The sequence below is a fragment of the Archocentrus centrarchus genome, chromosome 12, assembly GCF_007364275.1.
Source record: "Archocentrus centrarchus isolate MPI-CPG fArcCen1 chromosome 12, fArcCen1, whole genome shotgun sequence".
NCBI lineage: Eukaryota > Metazoa > Chordata > Actinopteri > Cichliformes > Cichlidae > Archocentrus > Archocentrus centrarchus.
In genome coordinates, this window is record NC_044357.1 from 9,171,389 (window position 1) to 9,190,317 (window position 18,929).

Consider the following 18,929-nt stretch of genomic DNA (forward strand, 5'->3'; position numbering starts at 1 on the left):
GTGCAAACTATGACATCAATGAGACATCTTCTACTGTGCTGAAAGGCTAAGTGCATCGCTGAAAACCTCATCAAGGTTCCTGTGTGCCCTGCACTGGTGAGGCCACATCATTCATATGCGCACATGTGTGCACTCAAACACACCACAACCAAACCATCACAGAGCTCATCTTCTCCATGATTAGCCTTCTGTGAGGCCCAGGTTGGCATTGTTTTATTTTGAAGCTGGAGGGAGATAAATGGATTAAATTATTTTTCTCTGTGCCATGTTTCACTTAACTATGTGACATTAGTGGATTTACAAGTTAACTCAAGGCTCAACCCTGGCCTTTTGGTCTTGCGGTGGTGGTTTGTGTTGTAACAGATCATACAATTATGGTCACTGAATAACTAATCTGATTCCAAACTTTGAAGAATTTTAAAGAAATTAAATAAAATTTTAAAAAAATGATGATAACTGGGGCTGGACTGGGGCTGTGTCTGCAGTAGTACAGTCTCTATATCTCTATATCTTGTGATGAAGATTTAAGCGAGAAAGAAAGAAAGGCTGTTCATTTGCCAGTTGATCTACGTCCCTATCCTCAGCTATAGTCATGAGCTCTGAGTAGCAACCAGAAGAATGACACAAGAATTGTGGTGGAAATTAATTTCCTTCGAAGCATGGCTGGGCTCTGCCTTAGAGATCGGGTGAAAAGTGCAGTCATTTGGGAGAGACTCAGAGTAGAGCCACTACTCCTCTACACTGAAAAGAGCAAGTTGAGATGGTGCGGGTATCGGACTAGCATACCTCCTGGGCAAAGGGTTACTTGCACGTCCTACTGGGAGGGGGTCCAAGGGTAACCCAGGACAACCCAACACACACTGGAGAGATATCTTGGCTTGTGTGGGAACACCTCTGTGTTCCCCTGGATGAGCTGGAGGAGGAGGCTGGGGATAGGGAGGTCTTAGCTTCTCTTTTTAGACTGCTGCCCCTGCGACACAGTCTGGAGGAGCAGAGGATGGATGGATGGATGGGTGGACTGAAAAAAAAAAGCACGTATATCCATTAAGATCTGAATATGACATAAGAAATGTTGGGTAAAGTTACTTTTCAGTCTGGTCTGAAATGGCAGCAAACTGCCCTCACAAGTAATTTTACTTCAAATGCAGTTTGTAGAGCAGTGTTGATTAATCATGTTTGAAGAGCAAAAGAGGAAAAACTCAAAACAACCACTCTGTTTTTCCTTAGGATCAACTAATTGAATTTGAAATGAATTGAGGATTAAAGCCTGTCCTAGTGCTGCTAGCTTTGCTGCCGTCAGACTGATTGCCATGGTCATCTGTAGTTTCCATGGGAGACACTTGTCTGCAAACACTTGTTAACTACTGAGCGGTAGTGAAACTTGAAAAAGTGCAACACAAACTGGAAACAGAGTAAAATTTGTGCCTTACTGTTACAACCAACACATCTCAAAAGGTGTAATCTTTACTCCATTTCTGGTTTGGATTACACTTTTGACAGGTTTGCTATGGCTCGGCAAGTAGTTGGAGAGTGTTTGCAGACAAGTTGGCATCTTCCATGCAAACTGCTAGTGACCAAAGCAATCACAAGAAGGTTTTTGGTCCAGCATCCTCTTTGTGACCAAACAGCCTGCAACCTCCAGCAGCCACGTGCCAAACATTCAGGGAATAGAATTTTTTCTTAGCAGTCTCGTCTCTAGGCTTGTGCGATTGTGAATTTTACATGAATTAACACGTATTGTAGACTTTTCTGCAAGCAAAGCCATCTTTTATTCTCCCTTCTACTTACGCACTACTTGCGCTACTCTGCCCCTTCCCACTGATGACAGTGGCACTGTGCTGAAGTGAACTGTGGGCAAATGTATTGGAAACATCTTCATCTGTTTATTTTTCTTTAACACAAAAATTTGGCTTCATTATGCCATCCAAACACCTGAAATTGGGCAGCCAAATAGTCATATTCATACTAATAAACCATCTAACACTGTTTTACATCAAACAATTTTTATTCTGACTCTAAACCCAACTAAGACAAACTATCAAACTGGATCCTGGTTCAAGGGGACACTTGCACCTAACAGCCTGTGTAAATGATCATGTATGACAGGTTTCAAGAGTGTGCTGGACTCTCTTTTTTTCCAAATGTGTTGATTTTCTTGGCTCGTGTGCCATGAAAAACTTCAGGAGCCTCCAAGAATGAGCTCAATTGTAGCAACAGCCAAAGTGAACTTAGCTAAGGAGGGAGTAATTGAGAACAAACTAAAAAAAGAAATCACTTAAGACCCACCCTCACAGCCACAGAGATTTTCAAGTACATTATGTAATTTTTAGCACAGTTTGTGAGGAATTGTATATTGTCGGATTATTAGGTAATTATTAGTACCATTAGGTAATTATATATCCAGACTTAGTTTTTGAGCAGAACATCAAGAAAATATAAGAGAAAAATTGTGGATAACATTAGGGCAGAAGCATTTCCTTGGGATGCTGAGTAAAGGGAGGATATTGAACACAGACATTTCAAACTCAGAAGGGAAACAAAATGCATGAATATCAAGCCCCCTGTGGGGGACCGAGTCAGAAAACCAAGAGGAGTCACAGGAAATACTAGAAAAATAGGGTTTTTTATTTTAACCCAAAAAAAATCAAAGTTACAAAATGCTGAGCTCATAAAAGAGGTCAAAGAAACAAAACTGAAAAAAATGTGCACAAACAAATTCACTGCACAAACAAAACATAACTGACCCACCTAAGAAATGACACACAGGGGTATATATGCTGGCTGATCAGACCATTGACACACAATAGGTTTAACTAAACAGAATACACCAATTAAACCAAACACCACAGTACAGCTAAGCTTGTTAATAAACTAAACACCAAAAAAACACTAAAAGCAAAATCTTAAAGCTCCCATACACAAATTATTCACTTAAATGGAAAGCTTTATTTAGCTAAAGAAACTAAGTCCCTCCCCTCTACAAGAACTGGTGGTGCAGTCCAATTTATCCAGTGTGTACAGGTGTGGTCAGCCCTGGCCAACATCTTGTCAGGCAACTCCCCAGGATCAGAGCAGGTAGTACCGGTAAAGAAAAAACAAACTAATTATGAGCATAAACAAAAATGAACCATGGGTTGAGAAAAATACAAGTGAACTAAATGTGCGCGCTTACAAACAGAACAAATTCATTTAAACCAACCAATGTATTGCAAACTAAATAATGGTATTTGTATGAATAGTGCATAAGGGAGTTATCAACTTTGCTGGAGTGTGGCCATAGGTTTGGCCATCACACCCCTTATATATTTGTACAAAGTACAAAGTGAGATACTGTTTTTTGGAGAATACATGAATGCTGAAAATATTGGATCATCATACAAGTTCTAATTGTCCAGATTTGAATAAATGGATTTATGGCAACTAAGTGATGGACTGTTTTACATTTTACAGCAGTTGTTGGCCCATTCCACCTCACCACACTGCTACTAACTTGAAGTCCATTTCACTAGATGTAGACTTTTCAAAACCTTTTAGCAACTTTTTTCAAGAAAACGATAAACTGTACTGTGCAACATTTTTGCTCTTGCTGCATGCAAGTCTCTCCAGCTGCTCTGTTCTGCAAGGGAAAGAGCAGTCTATGGGTGGTGAGTGTTTTGATGGGTAGATGTACTGTATGAGACATGCTATCGCTCCTGGCTATTTCTGAGTGATACTTTTTCCATTTTTATACATAATCTACCATTCTCAGAGCCTCAAAAATATTCGGACAATTGACTGACAAGAGGTTTTGTGGCCAGGTGAGGTCTGTTTACATAATTCATGGCAAATGAAGCAAACAAAGTGTCTGAAACTGATTTGAAGTGTTGCTTCACAGTGCTGTTCACTGTAATTTTAAACACGACACCCAAGGAAATGTCGGTGTACGTGAGGGAGGCCATCATTTGGCTGAAAGAAAAAATCAACAATTTGGTACATTTTTGAATGAATGCAGTGAGCAGCTCAGTAGTGCCAAAAGCCTGAAAGACCACAGACAAGGGCATTAGGAAAGAATGACTTCCATGATTAAAAAACACAACTTTACAACATCTAACCAAGTCAAGAATACGCTTGAGGAGGTACATGTAGGTGAATCATTGCCAAGATATGCCTTCAAAATGGAAATGAAACAGACAGGAAAAAAAAAAACTGGTTACACTCGAGAACAAGAAGGCCAGATTAGACTTTGCCAGAAAACATCTAGAAGAGCCTGCACAGTTCTGGAGCCTCTCACAATAATGGCCTAAGTCATTTTTTAAAGAAGATTATTTTTTGCCCAAATCATAATATTTTCAGTGTTTGGTTCCGTTTTTTTGTGTTTTCTGAAAAACCTGAAAAAAATGACTTGGGCCATTATTTTAGGAGGGTGATGTGGAAGCAATGTTATGGCATGCACATGCATTGCTGCCAGTGGAACCAAGTCACTAGAGTTGATTGATGATGTGACTGCTGATAGAAGTAGCAGAATGAATTCAGATCTTCATGAAAAGTGTACAGGGACATACTCTCAGCTCAGATTCAGCCAAATGCTACAGAACTGATCAGACAGCGCATCACAGTGCAAATGGTTAATGACCCAAAAATACTGCAAAAGCAACCCAAGAGTTACTCAAAACAAAGAAATGTCTTCAATGGCCAAATCAGTCACCTGATCTCAACTCAACAGAGCATGTTTTCCATTAAAAAAAAAAAAAAAAAAAGTACAAAACTGATGACAGAGACCCACAAACAAGCAGCAGCTGAAGGCTGCAGTAAAGGCCTGGCAGAGCCTCTCATGGGGAAATACAGCATCTGGTGATGTCCATGGGTTCCACACTTCAGGCAGTCATTGACTGAAAAAGATTTTCATCCAAATATTAAAAACAATCCTCATATTTAAAATTATGTTAGTTTGTTCACTTATTTTTGAGCCTCTGAAGATGGGGAACTGTGTAAAAAAAAAAAAAAAAAAAAAAAAAGTTAATGCTAAATCTTTTGTTCAACCCCAGGATTAATCATCAAGACAATCATCTTGATTGTGTGACTTAAAAGTCTCTCTGGTGGTGTACAGAGGCAAAACTACAAAAATGTTGTCTTTGTCCAACAAATTACTGACCTAATTGTATGTTTAATACTGTGGTCTTTGTTTCATGTAGTAGATGATGAGGAACAGAGACAGCATTAGAAATACAGAGACCTTGTATATGTTTGCTATTATTGCTTTGTGAGTGTCTGGTATTGCGGTGTCAGATTGGATTAAACACATCCTACAAACTCCTCGAGTTCACATTTAGTTTGGAGGTCTGTGCAGGGGAAAACAAAGTGAGTGATATTGTGATTTTAAACCTTTTGAATGACACTTTTTTTACATGAATCGATAGCAGATGTTCAAGGCATTCTCTATCATAACAGCTTCAGATGCTATGTACCACAATCTTTCCCCCTACAATCCAAACATGACATTCAACTAAATCCTTCTTCAAAATCAGCAAATGCTTTCCAGTAGTAAAAAAAAAAATTGTTGCTAGTAACGTTGCCTTTAAATTAAACCAATATGATATTCACACAAATCACTTATGTAGCAGGTGTTGTGTAACAGTTCCCTAACAGACTGATAGGTTCTTTCACTGTTAAATTTAAAAGGCGTTTATAAAAAGGTATGAAACAAAAATCACAGTTTGAAACTTTCCCTCTTGTTTATGTAATCATTTCAACATATTTAACAAAAAAACAGGAAAAGCAATGGTTAATGTGGTTTTACCGTATACAACCAACCAATAAATTAGTCTTTATTTGATCCCATGTCAGGCCCTAATGCCCTGCATGTTGACTCGGCTGTCAGGCAGCCAGTGATCAAGGACTAATAGAGCCTTTCTGCTGCCATAGCTGCTTCCAGCGACCCTGGGTCTTAGGCTGAATCACGCCAGTGGAGTTTGAGGAGAGAAGGCCAACGAAAACAACAAATATATTTTCATTTGGGCTACAGGCATATTCCTCTGGAGAGCAGGGGGTGGGGGAGTGAAGGTGAGGAAAAGGGAGGAGAGGTAAAGCAGAGCAGAGAAAGTAGAAATAAAATGGATTAAGTGAGGTCGATCTAGAGGATGAAAGAAGAGGACAGGAGTATAATTTGGCCCTGTTCTGGCTCTAGCTCTGGAAAATGTTTCATAGGTTTATCAAAGCCGTGACTATTAATACAAAATATATGTTTACATTCTTGATTTTATCTTCATGTAGCAAATGCATTAAGATGAAACAAACTCTGCTTGGCATGACTCACATGTTAGGACTCTTGCGTCAAGATGATTTTTCCTAAATGTTTCTTGCTTCTGCTGACAGGCTTTAAGTTTATTTTTTTATTTTTTTTATTTCTGTCTTTCCCTTCGTCTACCTTTCCTCATGCTTTCTGATTTGATATACAGAGGCCTCACCTCAGCGCAGGCCAAGGCAAATGTTTGAGCCACCTGTTGCAGGAAACTTGAAGCCCTCAGGAGATTTTTAAGACGCTGGAGCTGAGGCTGCGATCCAGGTACAGGTCACCTCTGAACCTGCGAGTTTGTGTCAAGGAGCAAGAAAGGGGTAAATTAATGATGTGATGATGCATATGAATCACATTTACAAATAAGATGAAATTACAAATTTTGTCTTCTATAATTTAGACATCAGTTATTTATGCTATTAACTTAAAGTTTTGACGTGCTTTTCAACACTATCAAGTGTCTCTGCAGCTTGAAAAAAGGCAACTGGTCTTCTCGAAGACATTTCACCTCTCATCCAAAAGGTTTCTTCAGCTCTTGAATCAATCAGTTCTCGAAGGACAATCAAGTGTCCTTAAACAAAAAAACTAAATCAAGTCTGCAAATGTTGGCCGTACAGTACTTTAGTTTCTCTGTCGGTGCTCCTTTTTGCTTGGGGGACATGCCTATTGCTGTCTCCTGTAGGGAATGCCCTAAAGGCTTAAAACTTTCCTTAATGTTAAAGCTTATAATTAGGGCTAGATCAGGTGACCCTGAACCCTCCCTTAGCTACGTATGCTGCAATAGGCCTAGGCTGCTGGAAGAGGTTCTTGTGATGCACTGAGTGTTTCTTTTCATTCACCTCTTTTTACTCTGTTTATACCCCACTCTGCATTTATTCACTAGTTATTATTAATCTCTGTCTTCCACAGAATGTCTTTTCTCCTGTCTCTCTCCCCTCAGCCACAACTGGTCGTGGCAGATGGCTGCCCTTCTCTGAGCCTGGTTCTGTCGGAGGTTTCTTTCTGTTAAAAGGGAGTTTTTCCTTTCCACTGTCGCCAAGTGCTTGCTCGTAGGGGGTCGTTTTGACTGTTGGGTTTTCTCTGTGATTATTGTAGGGTCTATACCCACAATATAAACTGCCTTGAGGTGACTGTTTGTTGTGATTTGGCGCTATATAAATAAAATTGAATTGAAATGAAATGTGGATAAGAATCACATAGAATCCATCTTCATAGAAACTGAGTTTACCAAGGAAAAAACATTTTATTTTAAACATCATAAAGAAATATGTCAGATGTTTCCTGATAACTGCATACAAAATACTGAGATTAATAACTGCCGTTGTAGCACTTGTGTCACAATCAGACAGATGTATGAGCTACTGGACCAGTTCTAGGTTCGCTGGAGCAGTGGAGCAAAGCACAGTGAAGAGACCAGAACCAGGGACCCTTAAATGGAAAGCCGGCACTTTTAATAAAACAAAAAGCATTAAACAGGAACACTTACAATTAATGTCAAATAGATCGCACTCAACTCAGAATACCAATTGAGTATGAGTAGAACCCACTTTAACACAACAACAGCATGAAATATAACAGTATTCAATACAATAACTTGGATTCAGTTCAACAGTTTCAGATTAATTCAGTTCAGTTCAATAGTTCGATTCAGATTGATCCAGTTCAGTTCAATAGTTCGATTCAGATTGATCCAGTTCAGTTCAATAGTTCAATTCAGATTGATCCAGTTCAGTTCAATAGTTCAATTCAGATCAGAAAAGGGGAAATCCGGAATCCTGCTGCCATAAAGCAGCAAGCAGAAGCACACAAAATTGTCTCACTATATGAGCAATATCAAACCGTATTCTGTCGATCCGGTTGCTGTCAGTCTTTAAGCTCGAGTCTCATGGGTCAGGCTCGCCATCCAATATCCTGTGTGTGTGTGTGCGGGTCGTCTGCAGCCACCGCACGAAGAAAAGGGAGAGAGAGATCCAGGCCTCGTCCGACACCCAGAAAGCTCTTCCCGACAACTGAAGCACACACTAAAAACCTGGCCTGCATAACAGGCCATGCAGAAAACTTAATTTACTATATAGGAATCATTACAAGAACAGAATACACTCTTTCTGCCTCCTTGTGAGAAGAGAAAGGAAAGGAAAATGGCGGCAGCTTTTTTCCTCTCGCGGCTAACATCGTTTGCAATGAAACGCACACTTAAATCTTAACATAAGCTATACACATATTCACGTTTGGTTATGCACATTAACTCAAAACACAACGTTATCATTAAAGCGATCAGTTTTCCACTTTTACCGATTAACTTCGGGGTCTCGTTTACTCCATTTGCTCGTCTAAAACACACTTTTCTCAAATACAAAAGAAACATCATGAAACTCACCAAAACTTCTCTGGTTATTGTTCTTAGGCTCTCAATAGTCACTGATTTCCCTTTGGATCAGAAAACCTCCGTATTTCCAGGGAAAATGTTCTCGATCCACACAGCTACATCACCTCTCTGGTATCGCTAACTGTTTTTTCCTCCAACACTACGCTCACAGGAAGAGGGGGGAAGGGCACGTTAAAGGGGCATACCCACAACTCACTTTTTGTTTGGTGAGCTTAATACTAATGTTTCAACCTTCTTTTACAAGTTATCTGCAACATAAATTATATAATTAAAACTTAATATTTAATGTAATTTAGTGTGACGATTTTCTATTGCATTACTGCAATATTTGTAACCTGGGTTACATCCTCCCCTCCTTTTCCCATGCACGTCCCTGTGCATGACATAATTACACTGTCAACACTCTAGATTGTGTAGGCTCATTCAAAGAGTCTGTAATCACTGCACTTAAACTGTGGAATAATGATTGGACTACTGTGACCAATGGGTTCCCCAGCTCGGGATAAGTCAGTCTCTGTGCAGGTACTCTGCGTCTGGTAGATCTCCTTAAATAGTCATTGTCACAGTCTCCAGTATGATCAGTTTGTCTAGTTTCATCATGGTTTGTGTCTGGAGGAGTGCTAACTCGATCTTCCTCAGATTGGCTGTGTGTTTCAGCATCTTGGCCTGGGAAAGTCCTCTCGTCAGAGTCTGTTCCAAGTGTGTCGTTCTCGACTGGATTGGTTTCTGGTGGATTTACCTCCAAAGAACTCAGTTTGTGCAAGGTGCTATCCTCTAGGCTCACATTGGGTAGGTTAGTCACAGCAGTTGCTCTTGGAGTGGTGCAATGAGGAACTATGTCTGAGGCCTGTTCAACTACAGGCACATGAGGTGGTTCAGGTGTGCTGCCAACCATAAGTGATGGACCAACCACAGGGGTATGACGGGGGTCTGCAGTTTCCACCATTATATCCCTGTAACCATAGAGGAAAGGGTAGCTATCTCCTGAATCAGATTCTCGCTCCTCTGAGTGATCTGAATTGTCAGTCCTTGAGTACTGACGAGTCTTTGGTCGCCTGGGTTTTTCCTTTACAGGGTTCTCAATTTCAGCTGAGGTAGCAGAAAGGAATCCACAAGGTAATAACAAATCACGGTGGAGAGTTCTTAATGGGCCATCTTTAGTCTCAGGCCTCACAACATAGACTGGAATGTCACCTGACTGTCTCACTACAATATACACATCTGACTCCCACTTGTCAGCCAGCTTGTTCTTGCCTCTGAGCCGAACATTTCTAACCAAAACTCTGTCACCTGCTTCCAAAGTGGATTCGACAACCTGTTTGTCAAATCTTGCTTTATTGCGATCTGCCGTTTTCCTTGCCATTTCTGTTGCTACTCTGTAGCTCTCTTCGAGGTGTGATTTCAGACTGCGAACATATTGTGAGTGTGACACAGACTGATGAGTGACTGGTAGGCCGAAGGCCAAATCAACCGGCAATCTTGGTTGCCGCCCGAACATAAGTTCATAGGGGGTGAAGCCAGTGACCTCATTTTTAGTACAGTTATAAGCATGTACTAAAGGCTTGACATATTCCCGCCAATGGCTCTTTTTCTTGTTATCAAGCGTACCCAACATATTCAACAGGGTCCTGTTGAAACGCTCAACTGGATTCCCCCTTGGATGGTATGGTGTAGTACGTATCTTTTGAATACCAGCCAACTCACAAAGTTCCTTAATCATATGCGACTCAAAGTCTGGGCCTTGATCACTATGGAGTCTTTCTGGAATACCATAATGAACAACAAAGTGCTCCCACAAACACTTGGCAACAGTCTTTGCCTTTTGGTTCGGGGTAGGTATGGCCACTGCATATTTTGTAAAGTGGTCTGTGATGACCAGAATATCTTTGGTGTTACTTGAGTCTGGCTCTAAGGTGAGAAAGTCCATGCATACAAGCTCAAGGGGGCGTGTAGCTATGATGTTCAGAAGTGGGGCAGCCTTTTCTGGTGAAACCTTGCGCCGTATGCAGCGGTCGCAAGTTTTGATTTTGCTCTCTACTTCAATGGCCATCTTAGGCCAGTAAAACCGTTTGCGAACTAGGTCTATGGTTCGCTCTACACCCATGTGTCCCATGTCATCATGCAGACTCTTTAGGACTAAGGATCTCAACTCTTCAGGCAACACTAACTGATATTGTGTTGATGCGCCCTCTTGTCGCTTTCGGTACAGTACACCATCTCTGACTATAAGTCGATTCCACTCTCTCAATAGAAGACCCAGCTCAGGGGCTTCTGTTCTGAGGGATGGTGGAGGTCTCTCCCCCGACTCCATCTGGTTGAGCACTGTTCGGATGCACACGTCATCCTGCTGTTTGCTCCTCAATTCAGATGCTGTAAAGTGAGGGATGACAGGCAAGCCACCAAGCTGCTCTTCATCCTGAAAGCTTTCTGGAATGGCTTTCGGATGGTGAGCGAGTGATAAGACTAAAGAGGTGCTAGGCACTGGCTCTTCAGGCCTATCAGCCGAGAGATGATGGACTAGATGCTTCTCACATATGGCTTTGACTGCACTTTCACTAAGATGTCTCTTTGTGAACTGCTGTATTCTTTCTAGCTCTTTCTTTGACAGCATATCATCAGGTTGGATTTCATGGGGTCGTCTGGACAGCCCATCTGCATCCTGGTTTTGCTTTCCTGCTCTGTACTGCAACTGGAAATCGAACGTTGACAGAGCTGCTAACCATCTGTAGCTTGTAGCATCAAGCTTGGCAGAGGTGAGAATATATGTTAGCGGGTTGCTATCAGTGACAACCAGGAATGGACTGCCATAAAGGTAGTCTTGGAATTTTTCAGTTACTGCCCATTTAAGGGCAAGAAACTCCAACTTGTGGGCAGGGTACCTTGTTTCACATCTAGACAAACCCCGGCTTGCGTAGGCTATAACCCGCTTCTGGCCCTGTTGCTCCTGGTAAAGAGCGGCACCAAGACCTGAAACGCTAGCGTCTGTGTGCAGAACATAAGGCAGTTTAGGGTCAGCAAACCCTAGAACAGGAGCAGTAGTTAACTTCACAATAATGGAGTCAAATGCTTCTTGGCAAGCCAGAGTCCATCTATTCCCAAAAGAGTCTTTAGGATTGTGGTATTTCCCAGCTGCTGCATGGGCACCAGAGTGTTTTCGTGAGGGTGGGTAACCTGCAGTGAGTTCATTGAGGGGTTTCACGACCTTTGAATAGTCCTTGATGAATCTGCGGTAATAACCACAGAAGCCCAAGAATGTTCTCAACTCCTTCAGATTGTTTGGTTTTGGCCAGGTTTTTAAAGCTGCAATCTTTTCAGGATCTGTCTCAATGCCTTCTTCGGAGATAATGTGGCCTAAGTATTTCACTGAGCTCTGGAAAAACTTGCATTTTTCTGGAGACAGTTTCAGGCCATACTCCTTCAGACGGGAGAGAACCCGCAGCAGTCTTTCCTCATGCTCCTCCAATGTTGAGGAGAAGACAATGAGATCATCCAGAAAAACCAATGCTTGTTTCAAGTTCAGCTCCCCCATGCAACGCTCCATGAGCCTCTGGAAAGTGCTTGGGGCATTCGTGATCCCTTGAGGCATCCTATTGAATTCAAAGAATCCTAGGGGGCAGACAAACGCAGTTTTGTGCTTGTCTGATTCTTCCATTTCTATCTGGTAAAAACCAGATTTGAGGTCCAAAACAGAGAACCATTTGGACCCAGTCAATGCTGAAAAAGATTCCTCCAAGTTAGGCAGGGCATAAGAGTCCTTTACCGTTTGGAGATTCAGCTTTCGGTAGTCTATACAGAGTCTGACATCACCATTCTTTTTCTTGACCACCACAATTGGAGAAGAGAAGGGTGATTCAGATTCTCTGATGACTTCTGCATCAAGAAGTTGCTGTAGGTGGTTACGTACAGCCTCTATATCTTGAGGGTGGATTGGCCTTGCTCTGTGTTTAAAAGGTGTCTCATCGCAAAGATTTATGTGATGTTTTATTTTATTGGTGCGGCCAAAATCGAGATCGTGGTGTGAAAACACCTCTGGCATGGAATTCAATTTGTCAGTTATTCTCTCCTTCCACTCACTGGGTATGGGAGAGTTTCCAAAGTCAAAGTTCAACTTTGATTCGTGCTCAGGATTGGCAGAAAGGACTTTGCCTTGGTCAATAGACCGAACACTCTGAATGGCATGTATTTCTGCTATCACAGTCTTTGGTGAAAGAGTAATAGCATGGTCTGACTCATTTTTGAGGACCACTGGTATGCAGCATGGCAGTTTGGATGGCAGGGTTGCTAGCCCGTCAGTGACTAGTAAGCCGCCAGGTAGGGAGGTTGACCTTGGAGATTCGACCATCACCCACTTCCCAACATTTCGGATTCGGCAGCTTATTGACCCCTCCAAAACTGTTGTCTGACCAGCCTCAATGGTTTGAGGGTCCGTGCTACGCAGTTTCACTTCCGCCAGGCTACAGTCAGCCTGATGCCTTTTCCTGGCTTCCAAGGTCTTTAAGACCACTTTGTAGCCATAGGGAAGTAAATGATGGGTTTGGGAAGCAATGTTTGTGTACTGCTCATAAAAGACATCTAAGGCATTGGTGCCGATCAATGGTGATGAAAAACCTGGACGTACATCGGGTACGATCAGGGCTAGGGTTGGCACGTCAATGTCTGCACCCAATAAGCTCTTAGGAAACCGGACTGTTGTTTCAACGTACCCAAGATAAGGCACATTCTGACCATTTGCTCCCTCTACTTCTAGCAAGTCATTTAAGGGATGAATTGGTAATTTGGACAAGTTCTCCTGGTAGAACGATTTAGGGACGGTTGTGACTTGAGAACCTGTATCCAGTAGACAGCTAGATTCTTGATCTCCTATGATCACCTGTGCTGTACATTTTGCGCCAACCAATCCTTTTGGCAAAGTTACCAAATGTCTGTTGCTCTTAGAGCGCACACTAGATGAGCGTCGTCCTTTTTTGGGACATTTTACCTGTGCTTCAGTCTCCATTTGTCCCTCAATGGAAACTGCTTCTAGTTTAAAGTGTCACAATCTGTGATCCCTTTCCTAGTGTCCCATGCTAGTTGTCTTTCCTTCAGTTGCCTCCTTTTTAAAGCCACTAAAGAGGGATTTGGTTCACTTTCACATTGTGGTTTGATATGCCCATCTTCACCACACCTAAAGCAATACCAGGCTTTAGGTCGGTTTCTTGAGTTGTTTGTGACTTGGTCAGGGGCTTGGATCTTATGCAACCTTGAGCTGTCAAGCGGGGGTTTGACTGTTGTTGAGTTGGGAGCTTTTAGCTTGAGAGGTTGTGTCTTTTCAGCTCTTTCACTACTTTTCTGAGTGAACCGTGTGAGCTGAGACTGCAGATCAGCAATCTGCTTCTTTATTTGCTGGATTTCAGGTGTAGAGTGGTCTACTGAAAGTGACGGAGGGTATGTTTCTAGGCTACATGGAGCAACGCCTTGGTAGTGCGAAAGCACTCTTGGCCTTGAAGCACTTAAGTGCTGTTTCATGCGGGATGCTTTGGAAGCACGCTTATCTTCTGCAGTGCGAAGCAGGAGAAGCAGTCCTGCAAAGGTGGGTGGATTTTGCTTCTTTTGCTCCAGCTGTAGTTCAGCTATTAAATGATTGTCCCAACATCCTCTTATAAACTGCTTGAGAAGTTGTCTGTCAAGGTCTCCTGCACCTACACCTCCCCTCCTGAAGGTGGTATTCAACATCACCTGTAATCGCTGGAGGTAGGTTGAGGGCTCCTCACCATGATTTTGCATGGTATTGAGGTACTTTGCAAAGAGATCATCACCATCCTCAACTGTACCATAGGCAGAGTCGAGGATTTCTAAGTACACACTGGGAGGTGATTCGAATGTCAGATGTTTCACTATGTCAATAGCAGGGGACGACAGACTTTCCAAAAGTCGCCGTGCCTTCTGAAGATCTGGTTGTCTGGTATCTTTTAAAAGAAGTTCAACATTAGACCGCCAAGTCTCGTAATCTACTTCATTGCTGGGACGAGGGCACCGCCCAGAAAAAGGCCTGAGTCTTGGGGAGTTGTGCATCATCTGTGTAGCAGCATCTTCTGTCCGCACTATATGCTCCACTATTACCTTCTGTAGTTCAGGCGGACTGACATCAGCAAAGCTTAGAGCAGTTGTCCTTTTCTCGCTAGGCACTGGTGGTGGGGACCAACTCCACCCCGGTGGCTGAATCTGCTGTTCTGGAGCACCACAAGGTTGAGAACTAACTTGCACAGCAGCCACTGGGACATGTGAGTCTGGAGTGTCAGGTAGGTCTGGTTCCATGTGCTCTGCTTGGGTGTCTGTGTTGTCAGAGTCAACAGCTTTACCGATGGAAGTGAGTTCTTCTCTTAAAACAGTGGCAAAATCTTTACCAGTCTGTTTGGCTATGTCTCTTAGCTCTGCAAGGTAAGTCTGTGTAGCTGTCTTACTGACTACTGGTGTGTATACAGCAGGTAGGGCCTCAATAAGATACAGAACGTCTGTCAGTGTCTTAGATAACACCTTGTGTGGCAACAAAGATGATAATGACTGAACAGCTGTGCCATGTACATATTCCACGATGACCTGCTTACCTCGATCTGTACCTGGGGTGTTTACTGGTATTATTCTTTGTATGGAACCATACTGCTTGAGGAAATCAAACAGTTCTTCATCAGCTTCTGTACCAGACAACCCACTGACCATCACTGAATTGGGAATTTTCACATTACTCTGCTGCACGACTTCCATGTTTTACTCACTTTGAAGGTCTCTGATCTCTAGCACTGTACTCGCTGAACCGCTCCTGGCTGGCTCGCCACTTTATATGTAGCACTTGTGTCACAATCAGACAGATGTATGAGCTACTGGACCAGTTCTAGGTTCGCTGGAGCAGTGGAGCAAAGCACAGTGAAGAGACCAGAACCAGGGACCCTTAAATGGAAAGCCGGCACTTTTAATAAAACAAAAAGCATTAAACAGGAACACTTACAATTAATGTCAAATAGATCGCACTCAACTCAGAATACCAATTGAGTATGAGTAGAACCCACTTTAACACAACAACAGCATGAAATATAACAGTATTCAATACAATAACTTGGATTCAGTTCAACAGTTTCAGATTAATTCAGTTCAGTTCAATAGTTCGATTCAGATTGATCCAGTTCAGTTCAATAGTTCGATTCAGATTGATCCAGTTCAGTTCAATAGTTCAATTCAGATTGATCCAGTTCAGTTCAATAGTTCAATTCAGATCAGAAAAGGGGAAATCCGGAATCCTGCTGCCATAAAGCAGCAAGCAGAAGCACACAAAATTGTCTCACTATATGAGCAATATCAAACCGTATTCTGTCGATCCGGTTGCTGTCAGTCTTTAAGCTCGAGTCTCATGGGTCAGGCTCGCCATCCAATATCCTGTGTGTGTGTGTGCGGGTCGTCTGCAGCCACCGCACGAAGAAAAGGGAGAGAGAGATCCAGGCCTCGTCCGACACCCAGAAAGCTCTTCCCGACAACTGAAGCACACACTAAAAACCTGGCCTGCATAACAGGCCATGCAGAAAACTTAATTTACTATATAGGAATCATTACAAGAACAGAATACACTCTTTCTGCCTCCTTGTGAGAAGAGAAAGGAAAGGAAAATGGCGGCAGCTTTTTTCCTCTCGCGGCTAACATCGTTTGCAATGAAACGCACACTTAAATCTTAACATAAGCTATACACATATTCACGTTTGGTTATGCACATTAACTCAAAACACAACGTTATCATTAAAGCGATCAGTTTTCCACTTTTACCGATTAACTTCGGGGTCTCGTTTACTCCATTTGCTCGTCTAAAACACACTTTTCTCAAATACAAAAGAAACATCATGAAACTCACCAAAACTTCTCTGGTTATTGTTCTTAGGCTCTCAATAGTCACTGATTTCCCTTTGGATCAGAAAACCTCCGTATTTCCAGGGAAAATGTTCTCGATCCACACAGCTACATCACCTCTCTGGTATCGCTAACTGTTTTTTCCTCCAACACTACGCTCACAGGAAGAGGGGGGAAGGGCACGTTAAAGGGGCATACCCACAACTCACTTTTTGTTTGGTGAGCTTAATACTAATGTTTCAACCTTCTTTTACAAGTTATCTGCAACATAAATTATATAATTAAAACTTAATATTTAATGTAATTTAGTGTGACGATTTTCTATTGCATTACTGCAATATTTGTAACCTGGGTTACATCGTGTTTCACCAGCAAGACTAAAAACACCAATATCATCATGATATGGACTCATTGATTGAGGTTGAGGTTGTTGCATGCTCAACCTCTTGGCAACCACTTTCATTTGCAAGACAATGTGGACGAAGTGGTTAGCAACCTGACTCCAAGCAATCCTGGTCTGATTTGGACTGACTGCCCTCAGTCTAAGACAGATTGGCAAACGTTTGCAATTGCCACCTACTTTGCAAATGGAGACAGATTGCCAACATGTTGCAATCAGTCTTAGCCACTCTGTGCCTAAAAGCCCAACCCAAGCCAAAACTCTACAGCATGTAGCTCAGTGTGGATGACACTATGCACTGGTCAAACACTGATGGGTGGAAACGTGGATCCATCAAAGATAAAAATGAAAATAAAAACAGAATGAAAAGCACAGACAGTGGCTGCAGATGGACCAATCACAGCAAAATAGCCCACAGGCTGGTTGGTTGTTACACTGCTACCTGGTGAGATTAAACAGCTACAACATGCAGGTAACGGTGTGTAAAGCCATGTGAAGGTCATGTGTAGGACCAGCGCAGAAGAATGTTGGAGCCCTGAGTCGATCTTGTTGCCGTCTCCACATAAAATTGCTTTGAAGACAGCAACTGACTACTACTGGCCGCAGGTCAGGTCCATGTCTTCGAAGCAACCATTTCAGAGCCAACGAAATCCCAAGTTCATTGTACACAGTCATAATAATTTTGGTCATGTTGGTCTCCAACTGCAATTCTTTCCAAGTGTGACTGTAGCATAAAATATTGAACTGAGTTTGTCTGCATTTTCTCTCTGTCTTTTAAATAACTGTCTCAAACAAACAGGGTAACTATTCAGTTTTCAATTAACAAAAGGCTGCAAAGTTTGAGGTTTTTTTGTAATATACAGTAAGTCATGCATTTCACACTATTCCAGGTAATTGAATTAATTTATTTGCAAAATATTGTTTTGAATCAACGTGGATAAGGACCGAGTAGCTGAGGTTTAGAGGACTCAAAGACTGAAAGAAAGAAATGAGCTGAACATGAGCAGTGGAGAACTCCTGGTTTACCTTCTGAGTTCCAGGAACTCCCTTGGACTGCTTCCAATGATTGCCCCCAAACTCCTTTGCCCCCCCAGTCCTCTTTACGCCTGCAAAAACCCCTTCAAGTCACCCCCTACCACTGCTCTCCAGCTCCAAATTTTCTAGCAGCTCCTTCCTCTCACCCGCTCACCCCCTCTCCTCTCACCCTTTGGCATCCCGTTCAAACTGCTGCCCTCTCAGCAAACATCTCCCCTCCTCCTTCTTTCTCCCCCCCCTCGGCTGCTGTAAATGCCCCCAGGACTGAGGTTCTTTCAGTTATTCACCTCTCCTCCAAACCCACGTCTTTCCGAGCTTGCAACCTCTCTCTCCCTCCATCTCACCAGGATGTAAAATATTCACAGCTGCTGCTGCGGTCAGGTAGCACAGCCACAAGACTCTCTGAGCAAACAGAGGAGCTGTGAACGTGTGAAGCTGATGGTGTACGTTTCATTTGAGGTCCGACACAGGTCCGATAGATCCCGATGTAGTCAAAACAGAAACCGCATACTGAGCCTCACCACATGCCTCAACAAACCAAAACTCTAACCAAACATACCCAAGTACAACACTGAAAAAATGACACAGCAAACAGATTTCAGAAACATGTCAGGCGCACTGCAGAAATAGGAGAAACGATGCGTGGCTTGGTGCCGCTGAACACAGTAACTGAGATATCACTGAGGTTTATAATCAGTGTGAAACATCTGTCTTGAATAAATGCCTCGCTTTTAAAGTCGGGCCTCGTTATGCATTACGGGTAAAGGCAAGAGCGCATTAAGTCATGTTAGAGTTGCAATAAAAATACATCAAGCTCTTCCAAGAGGTCTACACGTGTTATATATGCAGACTTGATTCCAGGTTCTCTGAATGAAGAAGTGTACAAATTTGTCTCAGTTATCCAAGTTCCAATCCAGGTTTCCTTGTTCAAATATGGACTTAAATGAGATGTTTTACATCTCTGAAGC

At 42.4% G+C, this 18,929-nt stretch overlaps 1 protein-coding gene across 1 annotated transcript; it reads right to left on the reverse strand.

The window, feature by feature from the left end:
* Window positions 1-7,602: 7,602 nt before the first annotated feature.
* On the reverse strand, window positions 7,603-10,375 carry LOC115789005 (uncharacterized). Its single transcript, XM_030742152.1, has 2 exons — window positions 8,649-10,375; window positions 7,603-8,305 (listed from the first exon to the last, which is right to left on the reverse strand). The coding sequence occupies exon 1, from the start codon at window positions 10,270-10,272 to the stop codon at window positions 9,046-9,048; it is 1,227 nt and encodes a 408-aa protein (XP_030598012.1). The 5' UTR covers window positions 10,273-10,375; the 3' UTR covers window positions 7,603-8,305; window positions 8,649-9,045.
* Window positions 10,376-18,929: the final 8,554 nt, after the last annotated feature.